This window comes from Mytilus trossulus, chromosome 14 (assembly GCF_036588685.1).
Source record: "Mytilus trossulus isolate FHL-02 chromosome 14, PNRI_Mtr1.1.1.hap1, whole genome shotgun sequence".
Lineage (NCBI taxonomy): Eukaryota > Metazoa > Mollusca > Bivalvia > Mytilida > Mytilidae > Mytilus > Mytilus trossulus.
In genome coordinates, this window is record NC_086386.1 from 75,369,032 (window position 1) to 75,384,220 (window position 15,189).

The 15,189-nt window shown below is 34.0% G+C and overlaps 1 protein-coding gene across 3 annotated transcripts; it reads left to right on the top strand.

Annotated features, from left to right (window-relative positions):
* The first annotated feature begins 568 nt into the window (after nt 1-568).
* On the top strand, nt 569-13,684 carry LOC134696059 (uncharacterized). Of its 3 annotated transcripts, none has more exons than XM_063557632.1 (4): nt 569-659; nt 10,444-10,527; nt 11,546-11,627; nt 13,310-13,684. In XM_063557632.1, the coding sequence occupies exons 1-4, from the start codon at nt 620-622 to the stop codon at nt 13,500-13,502; spliced, it is 399 nt and encodes a 132-aa protein (XP_063413702.1). In that variant the 5' UTR covers nt 569-619; the 3' UTR covers nt 13,503-13,684. The 3 variants fall into 3 exon arrangements, with proteins under 3 accessions (XP_063413702.1, XP_063413700.1, XP_063413699.1); XM_063557630.1 differs by lacking the exon at nt 569-659 and adding an exon at nt 1,658-1,836; XM_063557629.1 differs by lacking the exon at nt 569-659 and adding an exon at nt 2,294-2,553.
* The last annotated feature ends 1,505 nt before the right edge of the window (nt 13,685-15,189 follow it).

Consider the following 15,189-nt stretch of genomic DNA (forward strand, 5'->3'; position numbering starts at 1 on the left):
ACGACAAATACTGTTTTGCCTTCACAAAAAATATACCAAAACTGTGCCATTTTATACATGATATCTTTACAGTAGTTTTGATTAGTTATTATAATAGTTATATAATTGTATTGTTCGACAAAAAACAACTGGGCTCATAATACTTGTCAAACGAACCAACACGTTTTATTTTATATCCTTCACAGTCAATGTAAATTTAAATTAACTCGGTGTTTTTTTGCCTCCCCCCCCTTTCTCCACCATAATATACATCTATATTGATAAGCATTGTCTCCATACTATTTAAAATTGAATGAATTCGTATTTATATATATATTTCCTTTTTTGCCTTTAGTTTGTAGACGTCTCATCAAAATTTGTTAAATGCATGCAATTATTTATTAGGGGCGGTGCATTTTCACAATTCTATGTTGACCTCAAGTAAGTTATCCATCTAAGTTCAGTCTTCAATGATGTATACATTACAGATTACAATTAAGTAGTTTTTAAGTGCTATATAACCCTATAATTTCATATATTAATCATAAGAGATCAAAGCAGACTTTGCACATGATAACTATTGTAATCGGATCAAGATTTCCGGATCTGAAGTTGCCTTTTTTGTAACTTAACGAAATATATGAAAAATAATATAGTTTATTATTCCTCCATGAGCGGGGGTGAGTAGGCTAAGAATACTTCACCCCGAGACATAGGCATGACTTTCCCCCCATATCAATTACATATGTATTATTCAATATAATTTAGAACTGTATACATGTAGATGACATTGGTTCATTTATGTTTTTTGTTTCTAATTTTTATATACATGTATATATAGAGATTAGACCGTTGGTTTTCCCGTTAAAATTGTTTTACACTATTAAATTCGGACACTTAATTTAAAGCTTTGCTTGTCGGTGTGAGCCTGGGCTTTGTTTTGTAGGCTGTACATGTGTACATTGACCTATAATGTTTTACTTTTTACAAATTGTGACTTGAATGGTTTGAAACGATTCATAGTTCATGTATTTGGAACATGCATACGCGTCGGACGTGTTTTCAAATTGGCATCTGAAGGGGAGATAGCTCTGAAAAGGTGCATTTGCTTAAGAAATCTACATGAAATTTTGCTATTTTCTATTTTTATCCGAAAAAAATACGTTGACTCGAACTTTTCTTTCCATGATCTCAAAGCAGTTTAAAAAAAGTTATTTTCTCTTAATTTATGTAAAATAACATCATCTAGTTTAGCTTCTAAACTCATAATGATGTTTTTACTGGGTAAATAACAGAGAACCTAAGGTCAATTTTGTAATCCATATAAAATGTGTCTGTTGTTTCTTCAGAAAATGCTTCGGTAACCTCTCATTTGTATTACAGTTTTGAACATATCCCAATAGACCCAATAAATACTAAGTTTTGGCCAAATATGAACATATGTATCATTTTTAGTTCATACTCCCATACCACATTATAATAAAGTTAAGAAATCCAATCGTAATTCTAAATTAATTTATCATTGGACATGTAAAAAAATCCTTCAGTTCGGAACACATTAATTTTTTTAAAGTAATAACTACCACTAAACTAAGTTTATGCACACGTGCACAGGTGTGTAATTATACCTTAACATTGCTTACCTGGGGGGTTAAGTTACATTTTATAAATAAATATATGGTAACATTGAGTCATATTCTAAATTAGGAAAAGTGCAAGATGTGAATTTAACGTCTTGAAACATGGGAATTGTTAAAAAGATTGAACAAATCTACCGGATCAAACGATTTGCATGGGGACTTGGGGATCGAGCAGGATCATACGATTTTACTTCAGCACAAGACTTGACAATGGCAGGTAAGAAACGGCTTGTAAGATGATTAATTCGTTGGGTATGGTTGTCAGTAACCGATAATTGAACTACGTGTATTGAGGGGTCCGTAATGCCCAGTCTTAAGATTTATATACATGTAGTGATTTGTTTGTCAGTTTCTTTAATTTAGACAGTTAGAAGACTTACATGTAATTATTGTCCAAAAAGTTTACCAATCTATACATGCTATATGCACATTTATATATAAATAAATTTGTTATTTCTTAACTTCCCTATTTTATATATAGATACTGTTTTATTGTATCGATGTCACATCGCCAGAAAAAAATACCCTTGGAACTGTCGTAAAAGGAGAAGGATGAATCACAATAATATCACTTTCTATAACAATAAGAAGCTGAAAGAAACCTACACAAATAGTCTTGCGGTTTAATACCTATATATACACATAAACTATACATATGATAATATACCTTGACGTGAAAGATAAAATACAGGTGTGTAATCATACCTTGAACATTGGCCTACCTGGGAGTTAAGTTACACTTTATAAAGAAATATATGGTAAAATTGAGTCATATTCTAAAACAAAAAAGTGCATGATGTGAAATTAACATCCTAAAACATGGGAATAGATGAAAAGGCCGAACAGATCTATCGGATCAAAAGGTTTTTGGACGGTATATTTGGAATAGGAGGATCAAAGAACGTCTCGACAACACTAGTCTCAACAACAACAGGTGAGAACCGGCTTCAAAATGAAATCGATCCACATTTGATCGTCCTATAATCAAACTACGTGTATTCAGAACATCCCCATGACCCCTGTTGTTTTGTTTGATCGTCCTATAATCAAACTACGTGTATTCAGAACACCCCCATGACCCCTGCTGTTTTGTTTGTGTTTGTCTTGCTCTTGCAATCTTTAGATTTCTATAATGGCTGACTTTGTAAATTGTAACTTGGATGGAAAATTGTCCCATTGGCACTCATACCACATCTTCCTATATCTATGTCCTAAGTCAGGAATCTGATGTACAGTAGTTGTCGTTTGTTTATGTAATATATACGTGTTTTTCTCGTTTCTCGTTTTGTTTATATAGATTAGCTATATATATATAGACCGTTGGTTTTCCCGTTTGAATGGTTTTACACAGTCTAGTAATTTTGGGGCCCTTTATAGCTTGTTGTTCGGTTTAAGCCAAGGCTCCGTTTGGAAGACCGTTCTTTAACCTATAATGGTTTACTTTTTAAATTGCTATTTGGATGGAGAGTTGTCTCATTGGCACTCATACCACATCTTCCTATATCTATACAGTTTTGTAGTTTGATGTTGTCAGTTTCTCATCAAGTTTTGACTGTTCCTGTTTATTATCTCCTGCACCATCCACACGATCCTTCTTAAACCTGTACATTATTAGGTAAATGAAGAAGAACCGAATGGGATTTTGAAGATAACCCAGATTAAGAAGGAAGGGGATATTTGAAGTAGATCTTGAAGGTCGGGTCAGGTTAAATAAACCCAATGAATGTCAAAGGGAATACAATATTTACTTTAGGCTACATAATATACATGAAATCTTAATATACGTGTTTTTTAATTTAAAAAGTAACGAGACGAAAATATGACAGAAATTTCTTGTATTATTAACATAGAAAATAATTAAAGGAGATGTGGTGAACGTGAAAAAAGATGACCAACGACACAAAATACATCTAAAAAGTCAATATTTAAATATATCTAAATTGCTTTGGGTTTACGATAGTTGGATGTAAATGCATATTTACAGAGATCTTAAGCAATCCATATCATTTTTTTTTATAATGAAAAATACAATTCAGATCAAGCAAACAGATAGCAAGCATGCACTGGTGTTCCACTAATCAGAAACGTATACATTCATTTCAGAGGGTACATTATTTTTTTTTATCTCTTTCAATAATGCTCATTTTAACATCAAAATTGACAAAATAGACATAACAGACTTCGAAAAAAAACCACCCAGTGTTGCATTTCTTATATAATACTCTTTAATGTTTATCAAAATCATACCAAGTACAATAACAACAGTTACATTAATAAACAACAATCCATCGACTTAGTTAATATATTGTTTCCTAAAGCAAGCTTAAAGTAATAACTGCTAGTTAAACAGTATACTCTCTTGCACTCTAATATTGACTGCTGTTCTTCAGAATGAATACAGAATATCACGTGTAACCGTACAACATAAAGATCTAGTCCGATCGATTTGTGAAACAATTGCTCAGAAGGTGGTAAAAGCATCAAACTTTGCAGAGTTTTAGTTTAGGTCATAATAAACATTTAGAGCTATGGACCCATTTCTAAAAATCAAAATGGCGGCTTTGGGCGGCCATTTTAAAATGGCTACCTGAAAATTTATGATAAAAAAAGAATAAAATTTGTAAAAAACAATTGACTTTACCTTTTGGTATGAAACTTAGTATATTTATCACTTATGATCAGGACTATAATCTGAGGACATCAGGTATTGAATTATAGGCGGCCATTTTAAAATTTCAAATTTTTTTTTTTTTTTGCTGTTGTATTTTATTTTTATTATTTGCATTTAAACTAATGAAGTGATATATATTTAAATTTAGCTTATCAAATCATTTTTATATTGCTATTTGTATTTGGTATTCACCATGTGGTCAAATAAGCACTATTTGATCATAAACGAAATGAAGGTATCTAATGCATAATTCTTGTAATTACAGATTTGCCTAAATAACATTGACAACAGAATATAACATATAGATATATGACCACACTATGTCGAAAAAGATAAAACTTGTAGATATTGAAAACGCTGGAAACACTGTAAAACCTAGTAGTGAACATATAGACTGGAATGAATGTATGATCTGTCAAGAGAGAACACACGAGGACCTACAATGCCCAGCAGATAACAAAAGAATTAACATTGACATCGGAGCTGGTTATCAATCCATTGATGCTATCATACACAGATGCTGTGCATTGAATTGGTTTCCCTCATCAATCAACTTGGAACAGTTAAATGAAGGCGACGGAATTGCACGAACACTTCAAAAGCATAAGGCCAAATGGCACAAATCGTGTCGGAACAAATATTCAGACCTAAAAATATCTCGTAAAGAAAAACGAAAGCAAACGCCTGAAACTGAAGATACAACGAATGATTTTGCCAAAAAAGTCACAAGACAGAGTTGTGGTGATTTAACAAGAGCATCACCTGAAGGGTGTTTTTTCTGTGGAGATATATCCGATGAGTACGAGAATGTGCCCTTGAACTACAGGACACTGTTCTTCTAGCCAAATTAAGTATTGGGGACTTGATATCACAGGAGCCAAGTATCATGCTAAATGTTTGATAAAACTTTACAACAAGGCCAAAAGGCAGACTCCAAAGACTAAAAAAGAAAACCAAGAATCTGTAATTCATGGAATTGTGCTTGCCGAATTGATTGAATATATTGACGGTTCACGGTCTGAAACAGATATTTTACCAATCTTCAAACTTGCCGATCTGGCTAAATTGTATAGTAAACGCATTGATCAACTGGGAATTGTGATTGCAGGAAAGATCAATACGACACATCTGAAAAATCGGATACTAGCTGCCATACCAGATCTGCAGGCGCACAAGCAAGGTAGAGACGTTCTCTTAATTTTCAACGATGACGTAGGTGAAGCTCTGAAACAAGCAACTTCTTATAGTTGCGACGATGAAGGACTCATTATAGCCAAAGCGGTCAAAATAGTTCGAAGAGATATGTTTGATACTCGATATAGCTTTAAAGGGACATTCACTGAGAGCTGCCAACACGAATCAGTTCCTCAGACATTAGTTTCTTTAGTGAGAATGATTCTAGGTGGGCCAAATATCGAGACACAGTCTAGTAATGTTGTTGAGTCACAGACAACACTTACCATATCTCAGTTGTTACAGTTTAATTCTGCAGTTCGTCGACGAAAGAGTACAGCTGCAACATATCACACCTCAGACAGAGAGCCTCCGCTACCCATATATTTGGGTATGGTCATTCATGCAGAAACGAGAAAAAGAGACCTTGTAGATAAACTATACAATTTAGGACTCAGTATCTCGTATGACAGAGTGATGAATATATCAACAGCTATGGGGAATTCTATTTGCGAGATGTTCAAAGACGATGATGTAGTCTGTCCTGCTAAACTACGTTGCGATGTATTCACGACAGCAGCAGTTGATAACATTGATCATAATCCTAGTTCCCCTTCGGCTAAGGGTTCTTTGCATGGAACTGCCATTTCTCTTTTCCAACACCCGAGTCAGGACAATTATGGTACAGTTAGAGCAATGACATCTATAAGTGAAAATGTGAAACGAGACACTATAAAACCGTTACCAGAAAGATATTCAGTAGTTCCACCAGTTGTACTGCCTAAAGAGCCAACAGCTATTCCATCTGTAGATAGCCTGCTGTTCAGTGAATGTGGTTTCTTCTCTGGTGCACAGCAATTAGAGTATAGGTATTTCATATACAAAGATCATAATCATAAGTATCATAATTTAATAGTAACTACTTGTATATCAGAACACGGCGAGAGCAATGTTTGTACATATATTCATATAATAATAACTATAAACAACAAGTATGTATATATATGTTATATTTCGATTACAGCTACTGCTACGCTTCAACTTCTTGCACAGCATTTACTCATTCACTAACCTTCCATTATAATCATCTCTTATTGATTACAAACATATGTAGTCAAAACCATAATAAACACTTGAAGGGAACAACCATTTGTTTTTTATTGACTAGATGCCAATTTAAATAATTTATACAGGACTAACCCTCTATTTTGATTATTTAAAGTTTACAATTTTTTTAGACTGAACATAATAGGATAAGATAATTGGTCATATAGCCCCCACAAAAATACAAATGGTTGCTCCCATCGATCTGCTTATATTTACCGTTCACGCCTATGCTATAGACATGCAGAACACATTCTAAATATTTATATTATCATACATGATGGCAAAATTTTGCAGCCTACAAGACACATATTGAAATCTTCGAAGGATTAAAAATATGCATGTATTTAATATTTCTGATTTGCAGATGGCTTAATCATGTACGTCAGGAGATAGAAGATGATGACACAGATAACAAGAATGTGACATGGTCTGCATTTCATGCAAATCTTTCTCAGACTCATGCAGTTGAATTACCACCTTTAGACATTAGTTCAGTTTTGCCATTGTTTCAGGAGGAAGCCAAGTCCACTGCAATGATTCGCCACTCGATGACAATTATTAAAGAGTGTGTGTCTTTCTTGAACCCAGGACAAATACCAGTCATGGCATGTGATCACCCTCTGTATGCCCTTGCTAAAAACATTCAGTGGAATTGGCCTGCAAGATATGGGGAAAATCATATTGTGATAATGTTTGGTGGTTTACATATTGAAATTGCTGCTTTGAGAACAATTGGAGATTGGCTACAAAATAGTGGATGGGTGAATGCTTTGAGCCAGTCAAACGTTGCATCTGCTGGAACAGCAGAATCATTCCTCAAAGCATCCCATGTGACCCGAACTCGACATGCACATCAAGTGACTGCTTGTTCCTTACATATGCTAATGCATAAAGCCTACAGACAATATTTAGACACAGTTGATGATCAAGCGGAAAACACTATCAGCTTCGAAGAGTAGAAAGAAAGGAGAGAAATTGAGAGCCCTTTGTTTCATTTCTGGTCACTTACCTTGAAGCTGGAACTGATCATTCTTATATTTGTTCGATCTCTCCGTGAAGGGAATTTCACCCTGTACAAAGACTCTCTCACTATGTTGATACCTTGGTTTTTCGCGTTAGATCACCCTAATTACGCTCGATGGCTTCCTATTCATGTTCGGGATATGTTTGCATTGGACACAATAGCACCCAGTATTGCTACAGAATTTGAGAGCGGACATTTCGTTGTTCACAAAACACACAGCACATTCTCTGCCATAGCCATTGATCATGCTCATGAACAGAACAACAAGCTAGTAAAGGGTGAAGGTGGAGTTATTGGACTAACAGAGAATGCATCTCAACTTCTTCGATGGATGGTGTGTGGTCCAGAAATGGCTCGTGCGGTCAATGAATTCGAGTTATCACAAGAACTGATTAAGCATGAACAAAGTAAAGGTCCAAATGTTAGACACCATGAACAGGTTGAAAGTAAGCAGAAGGCTTTTGTGAAACAAGTTTTAGCATTGACAGCTACAATAGAGGAAATGGGAAATCCGTTTTTGGAGGAATCAGAAGATCTTTTAGTATTGGACACACGTGACATAGAAGATCCAAAAGTTGCAAATACAGTTAGAAATATTGAACAAATAGGGAATGATAAGTACCATGAGTACGTGAGGGAACGTCTTGACAAGAGGACAACACCACTATCCGATTCAATTAAACAAAAATAAATTACACCTCTTCAGTCGCCAGGAATTGAGAAGTGAATCAAAGGAAAAAAGACAAATTAGCTCCTTAAAGCAGAATTGCTCTTTATTTTCCCAGTTGTATGTGTCTTGCCAGGTTCGTGATAGTGATCTGGATGAGTTTTTTTAGTCATGAGAACCAAGCTTACCCACCTTCACTGTCCCAGTTTGGTCAGTTGAGACTTGGTCCCAAGTCTGATTTGTTAGTGCCATTAGAGAAAATGTGCGTAATTGTTACTGAGATTCCTGATGTAGATGCCATTATTTTAGACGGAGCTGTTATTGTTAATATACTGAAGCCTAGGTTTTGCAAAACCTTTGAGGATTACTCTAAGCAAGTTTTCCTTCCTCATATTAATAACTATTTGAAGTCATGCAGTCGGATAGATGTTATATGGGATGAATACCGTCAGGACAGCTTGAAGGCATCAACTCGTGGCAAGCGAGGAAAAGGTATCAGAAGACGTGTGCAGGCAGATTCTACTATTCCTGGTAATTGGGAGTCATTTCTAAGAATTGACTACAACAAGACAGAGTTATTTGCCTATCTAGCTGCAACAAACCAGATAAGAATAAAGGCAACCTATCACCGTGCAATCATGAAGAGGCGGACACTCGTATATTGTTACATGTTGCAGATGCGGTGAAAAGTGGAATTCAGAAAATTATGATTAGAACCGTTGACACCGACGTTGTTGTAATTGCAGTGTCAGCAGTGCACAAAATGAACATAACGTCCTTATGGATGACATTTGGAGTTGGAAAAAACTTCAGGTACATCCCTGTTCATGAAATAGCTCTATTTATGGGGCCTTCTAAGTCCAATGCACTTCGGTTCTTCCACGCATTTAGTGGTTGTGACCAAGTTTCATCATTTTTTTTTCTGCCGCATTACACCAACACATAAAGAGAGCTGCTTACCAAGCAGGATTTTGTTGGGGACAAGCTCTTGTTAAACTCCAAGAATCACCATCGCCTTCCATCTGGGGTTGGAAGCGAAACAAAGAAGGGCTATGGGAACCATTCTGGACATCGCTACAACAAGCGTCAGAGTCCTGTGCTGAACTTATAAAATGTGGATGTAAAAGTGAAAACGGTTGCAGAGGACGATGTAAATGTGTAAAGGCATCATTAAGTTGTACTGCTCTGTGTAAATGTGGCGGACAATGTGATAGGGATTGAAACACAGGGATTGCTATTATATCAATTGACAAAACTTTTTCTTCTCATTTATTTTGTGATTTTTATGATGTCATTGAGAACATATGAGCAATTGAGTTCGTTATGTCATTCATTATTGTATGATATGACACAAATTATAATGACATTATGCCAATGGAGGTTTATTAAAGTTTTTTTCAGATTAAAAATACTAAACAAATGTTTATTTTCATCGACCTCGATTTTGAAGGTCAACCTATTTTGGCTTAAAAAAAATCAGATTTTTTTCAAATCGAACACATCCCTTTAGGCGTATAACTAATTTTTATCAACAAAATTGAATGTTGTTCTACTCAAATACGTACACTTTATTTTCCAAGTTTCAAGACAATAACTTGAGTAATAAAATTTTCTTGAATTTTTTTAGTATTTTTTTCAAATTCAACGTCCGCCATTTTTAAAATGGCCGCCACTCCCGCAAATGTCAATTTCCAGAGTGGGTCCATAGCTGAAAATGTTCTCTATCACCTTTACTACAACTATGCAAAATTTCATGCTTTTACCACATTGTGAGCAATTTTGCTTAAAATCTGCACAAATCGACTTGACTAATCTATAGAGAAGTGTCCAAAGTAATTTGTTCGAAATTCCATCAAAGAAACGAATTGAAAGGATAAGATTGTTGAAACATTGTATAATATTCTTGTGAACTCGTTTCTAACTGTTAATTAACACCCAAATACTGGAAGCAATGTTGTGAAGTATGGCTGGGATTTAGATAATAGAGAATAATGGTCAAAATATGCAGAGGACAAAAAAATGAATAAATAATCGAGAATAAAGATCGATAAAGAAAAATGGTCCTAAATATTAAAGAATACAAAAATGAACCCCCGTGGCCATATACAAACCTTCATGACTGAACAAAATTGAATATGCTAGATGTAATTTTTTATTATCATAATTGTTTAAATTATTTCAGTTGTGCCTACGATTCCGGCATCCAACGAAACCAGCCTAGACAACGAATTAACCAATGATGAGTTTACTGTAGAATCTGAAGCAGGTTGGTAAACGTATTACATACATTTTATAGTTATAAAAACCATCAATAAAAAAAAATCCAAAAACAAACAAACAGACAAACGTTTGTTTTATCGTTTGAACTGTTTAACATTTGTCATTTCTGGACCTTACATATATAGCTGACTATGCGGTTTGGGCTTTATTCATTGTTGAAGTCCATAAGATGATCTATCGATGTTAATTTCTGTGTCAATTTTGTAATTTGTGAAGAGTTGTTACATTGTCAATCATACTACATCTTCTTTTTTTTTTTATTATCATAGATATTGTATTTGCTTTGCTCTCACCCCATATGGAATTTACTGACCCCATATATACCGTATTAAGTCACTAGCACGCTATGTAACTAATAATATCAGTACGATCTTTCAGAATAGTCTTTTAAAATGAAACGTTTGGCGGTGAGCGGAATACATAAAAGATACATGTATAGAACATGTCAATCACAAAAAAAAAGTATTATATGTACATAAGTCGCGGATACAGTCAACATTATAGGTCCTGGCATATAATTCAGGACCTCGATTAACACATATTTTCAAAGTACTTCAGGACCTGCTGAGTTCGAATTGTGAAGATGGTTCTGAATCATTTCAGGCCTTCCTTAAATATCACAATTTTGAATATATTATTTTTTAATTGTTATCTTCTATCTGTAGACATATATAAGCCAAGTTAGTCCACATGTCACAGCAAGAACTTTTACGATATAAAAAGGATAAACCTATACTTTATAAGTTATTGATTGATTAGTTGTTGCTTAACGCAATTTACTACCAAAGTAAAATCATGGAATATTTTATAGGATTAAACTATTGAGCCGTTCAGTATATATGTATCTTGCAGGTCCATGCAGGCTAATTTATTACTTTCTCAAAATCATGTTTCATTAAAAAAATCTCTGCAAATTGATATTTTCCAATCGGTGTTGACAATTGTATTTTATTTAATTTTGTTCGGTTACCGGAATAAGAATTTCTCCATATTTTTTGTCACAGGCGCTATTGCCGGACTTGTATTTGGTTTACTGATAGCCGTTGGAATGGTTGTACTGGCTTTAGTCATGATAAAGAGAAAAAGGTAGGCACCTCTGGTTACTCATTGTTCATAAAAAAGAATCGCTTTCGACAATATTTTGTTTATGTATTTCTCATGTTCTTCCTTTTCTGTTATAGCTTTTAAACTCTCGTTGGGTGTAACCGAAGAATTGTAGAATATTAAGCAGTGTGTTTGTTAAGTTTTATCGATGTTTTTATGTCAAACTTTTACTGAAGCTAGACAACTGCTTGCACCGCCTAAACTATTCAAACTATTACGAGTAGTATTTAATTATAAATAGTTTGATACACATGACATATATAAATATAGAAGGAAAACTCCAGTGACGTCAACTTTGGTACACCATTGAAGGTTCAAAAACATGGATCATGAACTTTCTTTTTTTTCTAGATCCCTTGATCCCTTTTTTTATATTCATTCGTGTCGTTGGTAAGACACATTTTTTCCGTTGTTGAAATTAGAAAATTTTGATTCGAAATCGATATTATGTCGCATGCCAATTATAAACTAAGTGATTTTTTTTTAACATTTGGCCCTTCAATAGTGAATCAGATTTTATCACAAAAAGAAAAAAAATGACCAAACTTGCTCATGCTTCATGGAGTAAACAGGGTTGAATACAGGTCTGCAAAGCCCTGCCCATGTATGGTAATAAGTCGTTTGCACAATGTAGATCAATGTAGTTTACAATGAAATGTTCATAGTTTACACATATCGTGGTCTTATAAATACATACAATTTCCTCGTCAAAATAATAAAAAAGTTTTATCTGAATAAGTATTTTTGAGTAAAAACCTGTTTATAGCTAAATGAATATTGGTCATATATCCCTGAGAAGGATGATACGGTGAGATCATTTTCCAAATCCCGCTATATTCAAATAAAAATGGGGATTTTTTTTTCTCGTTTCTCACTTTTCCTTCTTTAAATTTTCCCAGATCTTTCGCCTGCTCCAACGTTATTACCGATATACCCGAAACCACCACTCAACCTTTATACATGTATTCCACACACAAAACTTGTGTTACGTTTCTAGTTCCTATACGTTTAAGGGGCGACCATTTGATAGTAAGGAAAGGGGAGGGAGGAGGATTTTGAAAATAAATAACTCAGCCTTGATAATCAAAAAAATAAATGGTTTCTTCTGTGGTAGTTTGAAAATAAATCACCTGCCTTGCAATGTATTGAAATTATTTAAATATACTTGAAATGTCTGAAAATTTGTTTCATTTAACTTGAGGTGTATTTTCTCACGAACACTTACCTCACTTTTATTACAGGGCCGTAACTACTTTGAGGCAAATCAGTTATGATTCGTGTAGGAAATTTCAAAACAGAATGCTTGTCTCAATATCAAATTTACGACGAGCGCCTTGCAAGAAGCAAGTTCTGTTCTCCCTTAGACATAAAGCCCCTGATTTTCGGGATCGCTGGTTTTTATTTAAGTTGTTTTTGTTCATTAATTTCCCTTCTGTAATCTGTTAGTTTTGCATTCATTTTGTCATTAATCATAGATAATGTGTCCTCTTAGTTTACAAAAATAAATAACCGATCCAATACAAAAGCTTTTACCTCGACCCCCTCCCCCTAGAACATAAAATGGTCGTCCCCTTAGTCGACAAATGGGCATAAGAAATTATCACTCTTTTAAATTTGAATTAACACTTTAAATTAACAATTTTTAACTTTATGTTTTCTTTCAGAGACAACAACAGAGAATATCAAAATCAATTAAGAACCCAAAGATCAACCAAACATAACGCCGGTGTATACATGGACACTACGACGGAGGACCTTGTACCGGCACCTCGCATTGTCAAAGGGACAACAGCTTACGCTGCTCTCAGTCGGAAGGATAGGGACCTTTATGAATACGAGTCAGATGACGAAATCTAATACTCACGAACTGTAATCTGTAACGCTTTTTGTAGTGAATTAAATTGAATGAGATAATGAAATCTTATTCTCATGAAAGCTTTTTGCGATGAATTAAAACTGTTTAGATAAATATTACAGAATAAAATTGAGAATGGAAATGGGGAATGTGTCAAAGAGACAATAACCCGACCATATAAAAACAATGCATGTTCTATAAAGCTTGCAGTTCGCTTGACAGAATAAGCGTGTATACATGAGGAGTGCATAGTTTATATAAAAAAGAAAGGGTGTGTGAATAAATGTTGTATTTTTTAGAAGTCAAAGACAAAATGTGATTTGGGTTTGAGTGACAAGATAAGATTTTTTAAATGTCTAAAACGTTTAACTTATTATTATCATTTTACATGTAAAACAAAAGAGTGGTTTGAAGCATGGAATGTGCCGCTAGCTCATTATATTGCAATATGATACATGTTACATGATAATGTCGACTGTCACTTCCATGATCAACGGCAAGAATGAGGGGTCTGATGGGTTATTTTCGTTCTTTGTGATCGGCGCATTTACGCTATCGTGATCCGTTTTTCTACAGATTTTTTTTTATAAATTTTCGTGATCAGTGATCATGGAAATTTATTTTATGTGAATCGTGATTGACAATCAACTCAGGAATGGTGCCCATCAGACCTCTCAAGAATAATTATAGTTGACGTTTCTTGGATAATTCCAAAGTTTTATTATAAACATTTTTACTAGTTAAGCATTAGCAAAGGAATAATAATACTGTGATATCTGTACGCTTATAGTTATTTGTATTGACATAATTATGCTTATTTTATGATTAATTTTATAGAGCTTTAAAATTAAATACCAACTCATTATAACCATTATAGATCGTACGTGTGGATGGTGTGTACAGCATAGCAAATAATGGACAAAAATAGATAATAAACAAAAATATAGAGAAATAGTGGTGCTAAACAAAACTATTGTCATTGATTATCTTTAATAAATAGTTCTCCAAGAACAATTTAATTTCGGTAGAGGTCACAACCAATTAATCTGAAATAACATGAGATGATATGAAAATGGGAACCATTTTTTTTATTTGTTCGTATTTGTTCGATTCGTTTAAAACGATGTAAAAATTGATGAGCAATTAAAACTAGCACACTAATGTACTAAACAACCTTGATCATTTTATGTGTTTGCATATTTGAATATAATTGATCAACATGAACTAGACAAACTAATAATCCGAAACAAAATAGTTGATTTTTGCAAGAATTTCGTACCCTTACCATTTCGTTCCCTCATTTTATACCCTTACAAAAGCCATTTCGCACCATAACATATCGTACCTTTACCATTTTGTTCCCTCATTTCGTACTCTGACGAAAACCATTTCGCACCATAAAATTTCGTACCTTTACTATTTCGTACATCATGATCATAGAAGATTCATATGTATGCCATTTCGTACCTTATGAATGATTTTTATGTAATGCCATTTCGTGCCACATGGAAGATTACATATATATGGGAACTGTGATAGAAAAATATTGAATATATTTTTAAATATGGCATACTTGTATTATGATCAATGTGAAATGTGTAAGATGGTTTTTGAATGATTGTCGCTTATAGTAATGCTCAAACCGTTTGCTTTTTATTATGTATTTATGTACCAAAATATGCGGAATGC